The 19,123-nt window shown below is 29.5% G+C and overlaps 1 protein-coding gene across 1 annotated transcript in view; it reads left to right on the plus strand.

Annotated features, from left to right (window-relative positions):
• LOC145941826 (aminopeptidase N-like) overlaps positions 1-18,141 on the plus strand; it is a 61,321-nt gene extending 43,180 nt beyond the window's left edge. The window contains exons 9-10 of the mRNA XM_083048157.1: positions 17,498-17,676; positions 17,759-18,141. Coding sequence (XP_082904283.1) covers positions 17,498-17,636 — 139 coding nt within the window. The 3' untranslated portion in view covers positions 17,637-17,676; positions 17,759-18,141. The remainder of the gene's footprint in view (positions 1-17,497; positions 17,677-17,758) is intronic.
• Positions 18,142-19,123: the final 982 nt, after the last annotated feature.

The raw sequence follows: 19,123 nt of genomic DNA on the forward strand, positions 1-19,123 counted from the left end.
GAAAATCAAAATAAATAAATTAAGTCAATCTTATGTATATGTAAATGTTTATGTAAAAATTGTTATGACAACGATTTATATATTTTTGTTTTCTTATTTTTAATTATCTATATGTGTAATTTATCTGCTTTAAATTATTTGTTTTATATTTTTTAATAATATTTAATATTTTTAAAATTTATATTATTATAGTTTATATATTATTTATAATATTATAATTTGTATAGCCTATAATTTGTATAGCCTATAATAAATTAATAATATTAAATATAATTGTTTAAAAATTCGACTGGCAAATCACATCTTACATATTATTAAATATAATATTTTTTAAATATTAATCTTAATATTATTACATAATTTCTTTTATATCATCAATAAATAATTAATAAGTTTACATTATGAATAATTAATAACATTTTATATGTTACATAATAAATGATAAATATTATCATTTTATAGTAACATGAATAATAATTATTTATAAATTAACATATGTTATTTATTATATATATTGATTTTATTAGCTACTTATAATCTGTTATATTTTTGCATATTTTGATTTATAATAAATTTTGTGACTGTTTTAATACTATTGCATGTACATTTTTAACTATTTGAATAGCTTTGTAATCAAAATAATAAAATAAAATCTTTAATAATATTAAATCTGTCTTCTTTAGCTTACTATTTGCACAATATAAAGTTTGTTTGCGTGTTAAATTAAGACAAAATATATTTATTTATAAAAAAATATTAAATATTTTTACAAAATTATCATGTTTAATTAGTTTTAATAACTAAAGCTATGAAATTATAAAAATTTTTAGATATCATCTGCCATATATACTGTTCAATACTACCACAATAATATACTGCAATTATATATTGCATTAAATTTTGTAAACATTTTTTTAAGAAAATAATATATTATATGTATAATAATATATTTTATCTATCATTAACAAATATTAATGAATAAATTCGCATACAAATATGTGTTTAAAAAATCTTTGAGATTTGCATATGATATATTATTATATTTTATATTACGTGTATATTTTATAAATAAAACTATACTCTGATGATTCTAGATTCTTTTGTAAAGATTAATAAAAAAATAAAACATAAAATCTTATAATAATAAATTAATAGAAAAAATAATATATATTAGAATTTAGATTAATACTTTTAAAATACATTGCCCATGTATACATTACAGATATATGTTTTATCATAGCGAATAAATATGTAGGTAGTGGAAAAACATGTGATAAATTTTTCGAATATTACAATATATCTTAAGGAAATCGTGTTATTATTTTCCGATAACGAAGAACATTTTCTTTTCTTCTGCTGATAAATATACGACGTAAATTCTTGCTATGTGAAACATTATAATCTTTATTTCTTTTCGTAACATAATTTTTTCAACAAAACTTAAATTTTATTATATATAAATCAATCATATGTTATTTATTATATAAAATGACATATCTCGATACAAACAATTTTTTTCAATTCAAAATTTTACATTGTGAAATTAGATATATGTAAAAGAATACAGAATACTACATAAATGATGTCAATATCATTGACATTGAATTTAGTAACGAAGATTTATTTCTGTTAAATATTTATAGCAATAATTTTACTGTAATTTAACAGAGGATCTAATACTGTAAGATGTCACTACCAGTATGAAAATCATCACCACATTTTATCTTTTTGAGTAAAGAGCAGTCGCATTTATTCTTAATCCAGTTTACAGGTAGTGAGAACATTGACATATATATATCGAATATATATAAATATTTTTATGGCGAAATTTTGTCATCAATCTCTTTACAAAGCTTTCGAATTTCTTGGTCAATAAGGCGAAAGCAGCTGAACTAGTTAAAGTAGTTGAAAGTGTTTTGTAATTGAAAATGCCATGTTAGCCACAATACGATGTAACGCTCGTACTGTGTGAATGAAAATTGTTACAGCTTTCGAAAGAACATCACAATATACATGGTACATCGTTTGGGGAATTAGCGAAACTTATATATAAAATATAACTTGTACATGTTAGGATGAAACTGAAATTATTCGCGACATCTTTCAAAGTGAATTGACTTGAATTTGAAAAACAATGAATTAGAAATAGGAAACGTGATTTGTAATATACTTATAATAATATCATCGCATGCTATTGATATTTTAACTTAATAAGTAATTAAGAAAAAGAAGTAAATCATTATAATAAATTGCTATTTTTTTCTGTTAAATGTTTAGAATTCATTTCAACAATTCAAGGCAAATTAATATTATTAAAAATCTTTGATAATATATCACGCAATTTTCTTAATTTTAAACTTATGACAGCAAATATTATGAAATCTTTTTTATCTTTAACTAAATTTTTATTAAAAATTTATGTCTAACTTAAATCTAATAGTCATTAATTTTATTAATAGACATTAATTAATATTCATTAATTTATTAATTACACAATTTTTAAAAATTAATAAAATAAACTTTAAAAAGTCGTCGTTTTATAAATTATATTTTTCTGCTAGAAAACATAAAATATCTTAACTTTGAGAAATTGAATAAAAAATTTATCGATTTTTACATAAATAGTAATTTGTCTTGACATATTTACTGTACAAAAATGCGATGCGATATATTAAAATTGAATCACACAATTTACAATTTAGTAACAATACAATAATGAATAAGTAAATAACCACACAACTTGTTGCTTGTGTGACGCGCGTAATATTAAATTTAATGCGACATGATATTAAAGAGGAAAAAATAAATATTTTATTATTATAAATAATCGTAAGAATTCGCAGCACATTCTTCTAGCGAAATTATATGTATATACATCACTCACACACACACAATTTTCATAAAATCATTTATATTGCGCAACCATGCGTTTTCGATTCTCTAATATGCGATTATTTGACACATGATACAGAAAAAAGTTATAAAAAGCGACGTATGAATCATGTAACAAAAAATAGGAAATCCCGGCAAATATTTTTGCATAGATGGTTCAAATTTATCCTCAAACATTAATTTGAAGCTCTATAAACGATTTACATTAAATACGCACATTGAGGACTTAAAACTTACATCGTTTGTAATAAATAAAATAATTTATTATGTATTCATAATTGAGAGAAGTTTCAATAATTAAACTATTTTAGTTTGCTTATAAGTCTTAAATTTAATTGCTTCGCGCTCGTGTTAATAAATCGATAACTTTCTCTTTTCGACATTTTAATCTGTTCCTAGATCAAAACGACACACTGTTTCTTTTAAGTCCTCTCATTAGTCATCGCTTTGTCTTATTTCATCTGGCACTGCTCCACGAGATGTTAGTATTAGAAACGCAAAAACGTCATTCTAGCATGCACATGACGATTTACTAACGCAATTCTAGCGTAACTATACACGTGCCTCTCACATGTTGATTAAAAATAAGTTGTCACATCACTATCTGCTGATTCAGATAAGAAAAACCCGTGTCAAATTAATTCCTCTGATTTTTTGCGCTCACCTGCGTGAACGCAGCCTTGAGAACGCTACACTTAAATAGGAAAAATATGTAAAAAGCATTCCGCGCTAAAACTATTTCGTAGATCGTAGAACGTTTTATGAATGTTAGATGAAATTTTTATCTCGTTAAATATGAAATTTGAAAAAAAAATTACATAAAATTCATTGTCAAACTCTGAAAACATATGCCTAATTTACAACAGTTTTCAATGAATACTATTACTATCATTAATTTGATTAAAATAATATAATCATATTACACAATTTTTGAAAATATAAGAAATTATTTGTCTTTATATTATATGCATAAATATAAAATGTCTATATCCACTTAACATTTAATTTGACATCTATCCTACAAAGAAAAAGAAAATTACAGTATTAATATTTATAGTAACAGTAATAATGAGAGTTATATAATTGATACATTGATATTAACATAATAATAATAATGTTAATCTAATAAACATTATTGCTCTAATAAAACGATAAATCTTACTTAAATAAATATAAAAATGTCACACATTTCTCTTTAACTCCCCTATAAATGAAATTACGATGGATATTATACTTTGCTTGGGAACTTTATCAGAATAAGCTAGCAGAAGTTAACAGAAGTTAGCTCAAGACATAGACAGTAACAAAATGTATGACTAATTTCTAATTTCTAACAACGTTATATTTAAATATCGAGGGGAAAGAACAAAGTACGGTGTCGAGGAACCTTGGCGTATAAAACGTCGCGCCGGAAAGGAACAAAAAGAGGTTTCAGTCACCCCCGTTGTACGTACAATCCCCTTAATAGAGACTCGCGCGACGCCGATCGAACGTCGTGCATGTCGAAGGTTCTCGAGATCGCATCTGTTCACGAAAGCACCCTCACGTGATATCGCTGTAATGTCATACATCCCAACGTAATATATAATATGTACGACCCGTTATACACTGGTATCAGACGCTCTAATATCTGTCCTTTCGAATTCTTGAGACAAGATTGTGAGATGCACTTATGAATCTTTTGCACTCGGCATTTAAAAGCCATAAATATTGATTAAATTTTACATGAATCTAACTTGTGTGTATCTTTGATACAGCAGTTAATAATTTCATGGATTTTTAATAAAGTTGCACTCTGCGCATTTCGTGAGAACAACTAAGAGGTAATGAAAGTTACAAAGATGCATTTGCTTTACCGAGGATCTGCAACTTTGTAACTGTATTGTTGACAAGTATACCTCAGTTACTCCAGTTTCTGCAAACTTCCGTTTATATATTGGATTCTTGGACTAAATTGAAGTTGATGTTTTCCTCGCCCAAAAAGTGACAGGTCATCAATAGCTGTCAAATTTTCGATCGATTAAACATTTAAAAATCTAAGCTCTAACTCTTTAGGAAACATCACAAAATTTTAATCTTCCTTTAATTTCAAATAAATGTTATAACTCCAACCCTTAGATATAATATTTAAAGCTTGCAAAATAAAAAGTGTTAAATCGATTCGTGATTAAGGAAGATTAAGGATTAAGGAAATTGGAAAAAAAATTCAAAAGCATGTTTATAATTACTATATGTAGATTTCTTTATTTGACATCAATAAGATAAAATCTCATCTTCCGAGATTAATTTCTAGCTACGTCCCTGCTACACATATCTCGTACTTGCGTAAATAGTTATTTATATATTCTAGTCTAGACTATATTAATTATATATATATGCAAATACACTTTATCTAAATATACATATATATATTCTAGATAATCAGAAAAATGAATATCACGTAAGTTTATTTGATATCTAATATTTGTATCTGCATTTTTTAAATATTTCAAAAATAGAGGCGGAAAAAACTTGCTTATAACATAACTTATTATCTTATGATTATAAGTATAATTAATGATAGAGTTATCGAAAAAAACAATTAATTAAAATTTTTTAATTATCTACCTAACAGTTGGCAATTACCTAACTTCTTGAAAGATTTATAAAATCAGATTCACGAACAGATTAAAGAATATACATATACGGCTCGTCTATCGCATAATTATTAAATAAATAAAGTGAAAAAAAAGTTCACGCTCCTTATAACAGAAATATGCGCATGTTATTAATATTTTTTTATTAAAAAACACGTGCTCCTTGTTGCATGTGTCATGTAACGCAATTTTTTCCTCGCTGGTGGAAAACATAATCGTAAAACAATTTAGTATCACATACATCTTGAAAGATCGATACGTTGTAAAAGAAAAAAGTAGCTCGAATCTGTTTATCTCACAATCTGTTAACCAATATACAAAGTTATTCGTGCAATAAAAGATGTATGTAACACCATTCCGAGAAACGTAAAAAAACAATTAAAAAAACCGCAGATCTTTCTTTCTTCGAGAACTTTTTTACGACAAACACCTCTCACGTGTCGTTGTGCGGTCTGAGGTTTTTTGTGTGTCAGACACTATAGTAATTACATTTGCTTAAGATCCGATCCGATTAAAGAAAAAAAAAAGAAAGAGAAACTTTATGGATGGCGATGGTGACCTTTCTTTCTCGAGGATGGCAAACGAGATTATCGAAGATTAAATGCCAGCAATATTTCGATAATAATTCAAATTAAAATTCGTAGAATTATAAATCTAAAAGGAAGATTTTATGCGGTTAATCTCTGCACAGACTTTTTTTTAACTGATAAATAATGATATGTAAAAGTGTTTTCATTATACTGCATATACATATTTAAAATTAGATTAATTAATAATGTTACATCGCGTATACGTAATATAATTATATATAATGTTATTAATATAATTATGAGCAGTGTGGATGGTCGGTTATTGAGACCGAGTTCGTTAGAGCGAATTATTAAAATAACGCTGATATGGCATCGTCATGATTTGCATAATCGTCATCCGGAATCATCGCGACGTAACGCGATTAAAATTAAACTTGACACGAAAACCCGACGAATTATAAAATCACACCGACCAATGTCATTAAGACAAACGGCGTGTCGAGTAGAAACGTTCGCGGTGGTTCGCATTATTAACAAAGCTCGGATTAATCCTTAAACAGTGGCATCTCGCGCGGAATGAAATGTCAGTGGGTACTCGTAAAAAAAAGCGTCCGTAACATTTTTTTCAATTAAATCTCTCGCGTCGTTTTTCTTCGAGAGAGGCGGGAAATTTACTAACTTACGATTGAAAAAAAAATCCAACAACGGGGTTTATTTAATTCACTGGAGATGACTCGGATCTCGCGGATTTCACCGTCAGAGAGCGAGATGTTAATTACTTAGCGCGTCATAAACTCTTGAGGTATCTTTAATTATTCTTAAAATTAACTGTGTGGTTTTTTACTTGTCACTTCAAGATGCACTACATATGATACCGTGGAAAAAATAATATCGAGTAAAAAAAATAACGACGCGCATGTGAGAGATTAACGAGATATACATCGTATAAATTGATGCAATTGTCTCGTCTAGCCGGTCCGCATGATCGTTTTTATCTATCGTCTAGCCGCGTCCGCTGATAATTTAAATAATTCAAAATTATGATAAACTTCAATTAAAAAAAATTTTTTTTTAACAAGCCGAAAAAAGATCCACGTGCGTACGAAGAGATTTTTCGCGGTGGCATTTCGCACGAGATAAATTTCTGCATGTCTTTCTCTCTCGCTTTATCTCTTGGATGACCGTATTGGATGTCGTAGGAATTTTCGAGGGCCGAGGTGACGGCGGCGATGCTTCTTACGTTGGTGCGATAAAACGCGCTTCAAAGGAGGAGGCTGAAGAGCCTGGTGGGGCCCCGGGATTGACGTCATTCAATGACGTCAAGCAGGACCGTGTCGAAAGTTCACAAGAGCCACGCTCGTATCGAATTGTGAGAGAGAAAGGGAGAGGTATCCTTTTGTCCCGAGAATCTCTCTCCGGTCTCTCTTATATTAGTAAAATATATAAATATCTTTATTCGATTTTGCATCAAAGTTGCATCGAAGTTGCATCAATATCGATCGGTGACATCAGCGGAAAATGTCAGTGAAATATTTATTTTTGCATATTTATAAGATTGCTTTCCAATGCTTCTTTAAAAAAAAAAAAAAGAATTTTTTTAAATACAAGAATTTAAAACAATTTTTTATTCTTCTAATTTAATCGTTTTTTTATATGTCGTTTAGAGGGAATATCTCGATAATCAATTGGAAGGGATACAAATACTATATACATAGCTACACATATGTATTATTAAATATATATATATGCATAAATTTACATACTTTATAATAGAAATCTCTAAGACTCCCTAAGAATAGATCGCTACTATATAAGCACACATAGGAAACAAGCGATGTGAAACAGAGAGAAGTCAATATTTAATCACGTCGTTTAAAAAAAAAATTGATATCCACAATTGCAACTACCGTATAACGCTAACGAAAGCGTCGCTTTTTTAATTCCAGCCCAATTAATCCGCTGTTTCTCTCGTAATAAAGAACAGAAGTTTTGAACAGAGCCTCGCGCTCCTTTCGCGCTTTGTTCCCGACATCGCGAGGATTTATAGCGGCTCTCTTTAGGAAAGTCTTTCAATCTCTCGCGTTTTTCCGCGCGACAAGTCGCTCGAGTAATTGAACATCATATGATCATTTTATTCAAGAGAGAGAGAGAGAGAGAGAGAGAGAGAGAGAGAGAGAGAGAGAGAGAGAGAGAGAGAGAGAGAGAGAGAGGGACTGATTTATTTATTCAACGCGAACTGGTTGTTTATGTCGAGCCGATACTTAACGAGGGAATCACGCGCGAATGGCCACGCAGATGCAACGTGCGGCTAAAATCCTAGTCATTTGCCGAGTATTATTTATTAATGCGACGTCGCCGGGAGATGGGCACGATGCCCGGTGTCTCCTCGTCATGTCAGGCCGATGATTCACGAAATTATTGCCGCGACGGCCGTGCGTTTCCCGCGGCGGAAATAGCGCGGCGGAATGGGCGCGGGTGTGAATTTCGTTTTGTTATTTTGCGGATGGGACAGTTCTAAAATCGTATGATTAAAGACGTGGGACCAAACGCGCGGAAGGAAAAAAGCGGAAAGAGAAAGAGAGAAAGAAAAAGAGAATCTGCTACTTAAAAAAAAAAAAAAAAAAAAAAAAACAAGCATTATTACACATAATTTACTACCATTGTTTTGTACTTTAAAAGTTTAAAATACAATCAATTAAAATAATTAAAAAATTCACTTTTAAAGTAAAAAAAAAAATTTGAAAAATAAAAAGATTCTAAAATAATCGTATAATTAAAGACCTAACAGGGGAAATGAAAAATTGGAAAGAAAAAGAGAGAGAGTCTGCTAATTTGAAAAAAAAGAAAAGAACAAGCATCGTTTTATCTTATTACATAATTTACTACTCTATGCGATTGTTCTGTAATTTAAAAGTTTAAAATACGGTAAATTAAAACAATAAAAAGATCAACTCTCAAAGTGAAAAAGAAAGAATTTGGAAAATAAATTCAGACTAATATTATAACATGTAAATAATACGAAGAGAATAATTATCTAATTAAAATATATTTTTTTATTCTAATTTTTTTAATCATCGAGATATATCATCGATCACTGATTTACATGTGATTTACATATGTTAACTTGTATATCTTCACATTTTGAATACAAATATATCTCTCAATTATATTATATATTCTTCCTATATTTTTCTTTTCTATTTGCATTTGTTTTATTTCTAATTAACATTTTTTGAAAATTATTAAAAGCCTTTCATTGAATAAAAAAAAATGTATAGCTCTCTTCTAATAATAATCATATATTCCCATCGAGACAATATTCTTTTCATTATAATGTCGGATAAAAATTAATTAACAATAACAAATACTCGTGGAAGTAGAACGTAAATCAAGGTACGTAAGATATGGAGCATAAGGACAAAAAGACAATGAAAATGAAAAGAATAAAATGTGTATCAAATGCAGAGTGTCTGTCACGACCGCAGTTAAAGGTTAAAGAGTGCGAGCCTGTTGAATGAAAAATATAATAGCTCGCGACCTCGACGTGCAATATTCATTCGAAATTGCCTTCGTAAAAAATATAACGATGACGTGCAGCGCGAACGAAGAAGGCAAACACACACGTTCACGGTCGCGTTTATTATATAATAATAAGCTGTTTATTTGTGACGAGAGTGCATATTATAGATTGGACGGATTAAAGATTTAAAAAAGCTTGATCGTTCCTAAGTATCGTTTCATGACTAATTAACTTGTAGTAAATTGGCAATAATCGCTCTAATTTTATATCGCTGCCAATTAGAAATATAATTCACGTCTATTTTTACTCCTCGTGAGAAATATCGTACGTTAAAGAAATAGAACTATAGATTTAAAGAAGGAAACGAGATATTATTTGTAAATGTGCCGTAAATATTACAATATCTTTGCTTCATAATAATTTTATAATACAGGCACAAGTATATAGATTTATATATATTTATATTATACATTTATATTTTATATAAGCATATATATAAGTACAGTTTAATATCTAATCTAAATAGAGTATGTAATCCTAATTTTTATAACAAAATTTAATTAAATTTACTTATTTTTATTATTTTAAAAATTTTTTAATTAAAATTTTAAAATTAACATCTTTTATTATTATATTTCACCATAAATAAAAATTTTTTTAAACTTTAAAATGTTATATCCGATCAATTTAATTAACTAGAACAACACAAGCGCACACTACGCGCGTGCCATTTCTCAATTTTATATAAAAAAGAATGATATTTTTGTGTGTTTAAACTTGATTAATATTTTTTGACAGAAATCAGCTGATTAAAACGTTAATTTGTTAATTAAATTTTAAAATAATAGTATGCAATAAAAATTAAAATAATAATGTTATAAATAATATGTTATAATACTTTAAACTCGAATAATATTTTTTGACAGTTATCAGCTGATTTCTGTCAAAAAATATTAATCGCGGACAAAGTACATATTATAAGTATATATTATATTATTTACAACATATTATTATAATTAAAATAATAATATTTTGTAAGTAATATAATATGTTATAATACTTTATCCGCGATTAATATTTTTTGACAGAAATCAGCTGATAACTGTCAAAAATATTAATCGAGCTGCTCGATGCTGTGAATATAACGCACAACGTGAATCGAGAACTAATCAGCATCGCAGTAATAACATGCCTTTTTGAAGAGATTAAATTAATTAATTTTTATTATTAGTTTAACCGCAATTGTTGACACCTAAATTTATTAATATAATAATGAAAATAATAATAATGAAATTGATGAATAAATAATAATGAAAATTATAACTTTTTGTTATAATTTTCATTATAATTATATTCATATTTTCAATTATAATTATACATTTCTATATATAATAATAAAATCAAAAAATATCAAGAAATTATCAAAAATGTTTAGCCGGAAAATCGCAAGAAATAATTGAAAACGAGCAACGCGGATTAGAGAGGACACCCAATATGGAATTTCAATTTAACTTATAGGATTTCTCGGTCTAACTGAGGTCTAGCTGAGTTTGTTGTCTGCTCTCTCGATTCAATTACATTCGCTTCAAGTAATTCAGGAAAAGAGATTCCACATATGTTCAAGAGCACGTGCTCATCGTCCATACAACAAGTTCCGCCTTTCATCATTGCATTATGCAATTGAGAGCCGCGGTCGTTATCTGTCCTTTTTCACCGCGTTATCCAATATAATGAGCTTGCTTGACAAACCGCTTTTGTTCGTTATAGAATTAAACTTCAATTCTCGTGAAACGAGAGAGGAGAGATTGTCAGCTTCTAACGCGACGAGGAAAATATATCGTATCGATCGGTGGAATAAAAATTTCATGCAATCATATCTCGAAATAGTAAATAACAATAATTAACAAAAGGAATTGGTGGTAAAATAACAATGAAAAAAAAAAAAAAAAGAATTGCAGGGACACGATTCCTTTACGATTCTATTTGACGTCATGATAAGACGAAATAACGAACGTAGGAAGTAGTTATACCAATCGTTAAACTGTAATACGATGAAAATGTAAACCTTCTTTGCAGTCAATATTTACACAATGAGATATTAATTACTGTACCAGACGGGACTTTGATGTAAACATTTTACTCGCGCAATTTCCAACTTCATCGAGCGATGACAAGATATTTTCTTCACAGATTCTTCCAAAACATAGCATGTCGGAAATTTTCTTCGCGTTCAATGCTTTCGGTCTTCTCGGTACATAATGTTGTTTGCAACATAGTGTGAATATCGCGTGCACTTTCTTGCTCTGTATGACCCGAAGCGCTATTATGTCAGCAATGACGCACACGTAAAATTACAACCTTATCTTCGGGGAATGTTGATATTGAACTTAAGATTACAACGTTATTTTAATTTTGATGCGTGCAATTTTGTATGCGTTATAATATGCAAATAGAAACTTACGCGCGCGCATTTATCGTTTTCGGAGTATATTTGCTTAGTCACATCTCATATATATGCCTAATCATTTTAGTAGACTTCACTATAATACATTTTTAATTTGAGAATTAATTACAAAAATATTTAATGTAAAATATTTTTGAAAAATGAGAAAAACTTTATGGAATCCAATATATACGTAGAAAATATTTTTTGTGGACAGCATTTGGATAAACATTTATAGTAAACTTCACTAGAACAGAAATTTTTAACTTGAGAATTAATTATAAAAATATTTAATGTAAAATATTTTTTAAAAATGAGAAAAACTTTACAGCAACCAATTATAAATACGGAGAAAATAATTTTTGTGGACAAGATTTGAACAAACATTTATAATGGACTTCACTATAAGATTCTTAATTTGAGAATTAATTATAAAAATATTTAATGTAAAATATTTTTAAAAAATGAGAAAAATTATATAGCAGCTAATTACATATACCCAGAAAATATTTTATTATATAAAGTTCTATTTTAAATTTTCATCAGAAATGAACAATTCACGTCTCTCTCTATACATGTAAGGTCTCACTTTAATACAGAAGTATCAAATATTCAGAACTAGGAAGAACAGATCTATAAATTTTGTGTTCGATTTCGAATATCGAGATGAATCGAAAGTTCACTAAAATATGCAGTGCTTAACGATGTGTTTTATAATTCGAACCGATGTATGAATATCCAATTTCGTTGCCTGTGTGACTAGCGTCATCGGGCGTCTTGCGTCGACGTATCTTCTGCGTAAATGTGTGCAAAGTGCGTCACGAAGAAAATTACTAAAGTCCGCTGAGCGTAAATCATATATGTATATACCGAAAACTGATGATGACGATTTAAAAAAACAGATGCAAATATATCGTAGAAACGCGATGATGTCCGCACACGAAAAGTCTCTCGTGTAATTAAATCAATAATTTAGAGAAAGAATTACGTCCATTCGCTTTTTATACGAGATATTGATAAGGGTTCAACACGCGAACTTAGGTATTTCTAATGAGAAATTAATAATAATTAATAAGTTAATAGTCTAAGATTTTTACAGATAAAAAGGTCTCTCTCTCTCTCTCTCTCTCTCTCTCTCTCTCTCTCTCTCTCTCTCTCTCTAGATATATTTACCTTATTGTGTTTTAATTATAAATATATAATAAAAATATATATAAATCTATATACTTGTGCCTGTATTTAATTAAATTTAATTAAATTTTGTTATAAAAATTAAGATTAGATACTCTATTTAGATTAGATATTAAAATAATGTACTTATATGCTTATATAAAAAAATATTAATTTTTTATTTTCTATAAAGAATCATGATATTCCCCCCAAAAAATTATTATTCATTGCTTATATAAGTTTGGAAAGTTTTAATTTGCTGCAACTTAATGTTTTGAATTTTAATTAATATTACATATGTATATATACTCTATTCAACATAATTTAAATAATATAGTAATACTTAGCATATTTTTCATATGCAAAATTGATGATATTTCGCATGTGTCATTTTTCTACGTCAATTTTCTGAAAACATTCGATGCGCCATATATCCGTAACAAAAGTTTCGGACGAAATGGGTATAAAAGTAGAATATATCTCTGTATCTGTTTGCGCTACTTCCGCGTGAAATTTCGTGGGGCATCAAAAATCGACGGATTCTCCCACGACTTCTATTGATTTACCGGCGTACTCAAAGTTGCTCGCGTGCAAGCGCGAAATCAAGCAGAGACCGACCTACGACAAGTCGAGGTACGTGGGTGGCGAAGGATTTGTCAAAGAAAGAGAGAAAGAAAGCGAGAAAAAGAGATTGCGAAATTCAAGTTTTCGCAAATGTCGACAGGCATTACCTCATTTCCATCGCTCGACTTACTCACCGGAAACATCTTTTTTCACGACGACAAGGAAGTCGCTCTCTCCTTCTCGCGACCTTACCTTGACGTACTATCGATTTATCCGACCATGAAGATTCTGGTGTCGCGATGAGAAGGACCGAATCTCGAATGCGATCTACAACAAGAAAAAAATGCGTATGCGTAAGTTTAATACATGAAGGATGAATTGACGCGATTAATACTCTTTATGTGTTCTCTTCTTTGAATATTCCTTGAGTTTTGAATGAATGGATCATGTCGTACATGAAAAGTTCTTCAGAAATAAGTTTTTCAAAAGTGAGAAAAATTCTTGCTTATTATTACATTTTTCGTGTCATATAAAAATTGTTGAGAATAAAGTGCAGCAGATATTCAATACTTGCGTCTTCGAATTTAACTATGTTTTCAGTTCTATAGGAAGAAGATTATTAATTTTCCCAACTTATGTTTGCTTTACAATAACTAGTTCTCGAATATCTCGCAAAATTGAGGTTGCTAAATATTTCTCGACATTTCTCGATATGAAAATGCATTTTAAATGAAAGAGAGAGAACAAGGAGACAGAGAGCCAAATTTTATGAATAAATTATATTATATCAAAATAATGCTTTCCATCGTGAGACAAAATATTGGAATAATAAGGAAATGCAGTGTATTATATTTGCACAAACTCAATTATAGTTGATCCCTTAGTAATAATTTTAAGAAAAATTATCAATTTTAAGAAAATTTATTCTTTAATTTTAAGAAAAATTATTATATACGAACTTGATATGCGAGTGTCTGTATGTAAAAAAAATTTGATTTAACTTATATACTTATTGTAAAAGTTTTTTTTTTTTGAAAAATAAACTTTTCTTGTACGTCGAAATTATATTACATTCTATATAGAAACTCCACGAATAGAAGGAGCTTTAGAAAATATATGGAAAGAGTGACTGCCTTATGGTTGCCTGAAAAAGGGGAGTCAAGATTCTACGCGGATCCTCCGAAAATTATGCAAAGCATTTGCAAGTAAATAGAATTGCTTTTCGAAACTTGGAGAAATATATCTCGAAATATAGTTTTGTTTCGCAAAATATATAGAAAGGCAAATTGGGAGCGCGCGATGAGATTCAACTAGGGAGAGAGAAAACTTCTCGAGTGACTGACCTCTACGAAACTCACCTGGGGGAAATGTCATCTCGAAATAGAGCTTTATTGCGTGTTCGTAAAAAAAAAAGTGTGGCTGCGATTCTCGTTTATGCGAATGTAAAAATACAAGAAGACGTACAGAGTAATTTACAGCACCGACGACGCATTAGAAGTGTCCCTGACGAAAATGTGCGTCTGACGTCAATTTTCTAAAGAAAGAAAAAAAAGGATGGAGAGATCGATTGAACCCATGGCCAGACACGCGACCGTCATCAATTATCACCAATCTTCTTTGAATCGTTTCATCGAACTGACTGATCGCGGTATACAGAAAGGGACTGAGAGAGCAATCTATATAGTCCGCGTAGGTTTTACAACCGCAATTATTTTATTAATTGTTAAGGCTCCTGGGTGCTCACCGCGGCCATATTGGATTGTGACGTCAGAAGCGAGAAAGCACACGCTGAAAATTCTTAGATGCCATTTTTTAATGAAAAGATATTTCGATTAAACAGCACTTCAGATGGCTTTAGCACACTCTTAAAAACACCCGAAAACTATCCTTTTCCCTTTATAATCAATCAACATCTGTAAAATGATCGAGATATCAGACTTTGACATGCGGAATGACTGCAAAGACCAGACGGACTGGGCTTCATAATATTACATTTTACAGCTGTTGATTGATTATAAAGGGAAAAGGATAGTTTTCGGGGTTTTTTAAGAGTGTGCTAAAGCCATCTGAAGTGCTGTTTCATCGAAATATTTTTTTATTTCGAAATGGCATCTAAGAAATTTTAGCGTGTTTTCTCGCCTCTGACGTCACGATTTCGACATGGTCGGAAAGGAGCCAGGGAGCCTTAAGGACGTCAATTTAAACACACTTTAAACAGAATCTACTTCGTTCAAAGCGACCGACGTCGATGAAACAAATATACGTAAGTTGCAAGAATGATTTGCATCTATTTCTTCGCCAATTTTCTTGCTTCTGACGTAATACTCTGGTACATTTGACGTAAATGTATATCGAAAACTCTCATTATATAAACGACTGTTTAACGTAAGTTTTATCTAACAGACATGCATAGTATTCTACTTTCTAAGAAATAATTGACGTTCGACCCTTCTGTCAATGCAATAATTTTTCACCTTTTCGTGGGTACCCACATTGAGAGAATTTTTTCTTAGAATTTACCCTGAAAATTATGGTAATCGTGGGACAATATGGTATGCAAAGAATTTTATGAGAATTTCTCTGATTAATATTTATCACAATAAAAATAATATCTATCACAATAAAATATAAAACATGTCTAATTAATTTTATTAAACTGCATAGTAAAATGAATCAAACATTTTATACATATTTTATTGTAATAGATATTATTATTTTTATTGTGATAAATATTAATCAGAGAAATTCTTATAAAATTCTTATAAAATTCTTTGTCCCACGATTACCATGATTTTCAGGGTAAATTCTAAGAGAAAATTCTCTCTGTGCACGTATCAATCACGTATTTTTGACACTATGACAATTTCTTGATAATAGCTGGGCATTCTTTCTCATTATATTTTTAGAAGCTTTCGAAAATGCAAAGGCTCTCTTTGTATTTTATTTCGGACGGAGAAAATTTTCGATTTAAAAAAAAAATTTTTTTTAATTTAAAGTTGCTTCGGGTACCCAGGTACCCGTTCATTGACAGAAGGATTAAATCTGACACAATGTACACGTGGCCGATTTTGTAGACAGTCGGGCTCGCCGCATCGCGTTCCGCCTCCGCACTCGCTATAATTTAAGATTTAAGCGATCCACCGTTAAAACGGCGGAACGGCTCTTCCGCACGATCGCATTACATTCGACTCGTAACAGAGAACACGAGTATCACGAAAACGCGCCGCAAATGTCACAAAAAAAAAAAAAAATTTAGATATTGGCACGTATGTGTTAAATGGCTCTGAAAATCGAATAAAATTGTATTTATCGAATGCAAATAATTCCGAGATCTATATAGATTTTAAATTATTCAGAACATACACAAATTTCATAAGAAATATGTCTAAAAAAAAAATTACTTGTAAATTTATGAATATATTTTTTTTAGAAATCTATTATTGAATGTGATAAAAGAATTTCATATAAGTTAATAGCATTTTAATAATTATTTAATTTTTATCTATGTAATATTAATATATTATATAGATAAAAATTAAATAATTAAATAATCATTAAAATGCTATTATTATATGCTGTTACTTATATGAAATTCTTATATCATATTCAATAACAGATATTTCTAAAAAAATATATATTCATAAATTTTCAAGTAATCTTTTTTTAATTAATAAATTATAAATAATTTCTTCGTGAGAACATTATGATATATGTTTATAATGTATTATTATATTCTTTACAGAATATTGCACATTTATATAATGTGCAGTCTCTTGACAGATGACGAATACAGACTGTACGAAGCTATATCGATTTTCCGAGTTAAAAGTCTGACTAATTCACGGTCGCATCTACTTAACACGAGAGACGCGCCGCTTTAGTGACGTACGGGCAATACTCCAATGTGATCTTTTGTTCCGAGTACGTTAATTGTCATCTTTGAGGAAGAGTGACATTAGTTTTTCTACGTCCATTATAGAATGATAATTTTTTTTTGTTTCAGGATATACGTAGATTCATATTCAAAGAGCAAAGGACATTTATTGGTTTTACGGGCGCTCGATACTTGAAACATACCGACAAAAGTCCGTTGACGTCAATTAAGTCCAAACAAAGAAAACCATCGCCGCAATCATTATTGTGAATTACCGATCTTCCACGAAACGCAATTCAGGGATTGATGAAAAGAGCTGAATTATACGCGCATTTGTATGTGCATAATTTTCTCTATAAATCTCCAATCTCTATTATTCCTTCCTCTTTAAATCTCCGTCTTACTTAAATAAATCTTTCACATTTTTTACCTGTAATTTCGTATATTCCTATATATTGCGCTTAATTAAAAATTAAATTTAATATTTTCCCTATTTTATGTCTCAATAAATATTCATGCGAAAATGAAGCTAAATTGCTGTAAGAAGCTAAACTATTAAAATGCATCTGCATTCTAATTGTAAGTATAGTTATAAATGTATCGATTCTCTCGTAAAAATTTGACTTTTAAAAAAACTTTTATTTTTTTATTAAAATTTTGACTTTTCGTAAGATTTGCGAAATCTGATTAATCCGTTTCTGAGATACGGAGAGAAACTTTAAACATACATTCGCTCACTTTTACATGCAGGAATATATATGAAAACGTTACGTTCTCGCCGGCGAGAAATCGGCGTTATGAAAGTGGAAAGGAAAAATTGAAGATTTCAACAACCGTGGCCCGTTTCGCTCTGATGAATGACACTTATATCTTCGCATTATTACAGTTTCTATTTCGGTTTCGTCCAACTCGATCCAACACTGACGAATACGAACGTCATATAATACCGATCGAATCACATGCTCATTTCCCTCAACCCAAAATACCCTATCTGAGATAGGAATAGAAAGAATAATAAAAGCCCCTCTACGTAAATCACTGTTATTCTCAAAGCGCGTCATCAATATGAATTTATTACGTTACATATCAGTCCACGAGTAAGACTATCATGCGACTATAACGTGTGCAAGGCGCTCCAGTATCTTCGATTTTACTTTACTAATGGCAGATTCCTCGATCGATCTAAGATTGATCGTTTCTTGATTAAAATTTTTAGCCAAGTAAAAGATACGACTGTGATTTAATCGGATTTAAATTTAATTCAACAAGAAATTGATAAATTGCATTTATATTCATTAACTATTGTGTATAAAATTAATAATAAAAATAAATTAAATTAAATAAATACATAAAATAAAAATAAGTAAAAATAAAAAAATTAAATGAAAATAAATAACATTAAAATAATATAAAGAATCCAATTCTATGGTTTTAATAAAAAGCTCCCGAATCAATTTGCAATCAGCTGTTTTGCAATAGGCAAGTAGTAAAATC

This window comes from Prenolepis imparis, unplaced genomic scaffold (genome assembly GCF_030444845.1).
Source record: "Prenolepis imparis isolate NDT839.2.m4 unplaced genomic scaffold, iyPreImpa1.0 SCAF_10, whole genome shotgun sequence".
Lineage (NCBI taxonomy): Eukaryota > Metazoa > Arthropoda > Insecta > Hymenoptera > Formicidae > Prenolepis > Prenolepis imparis.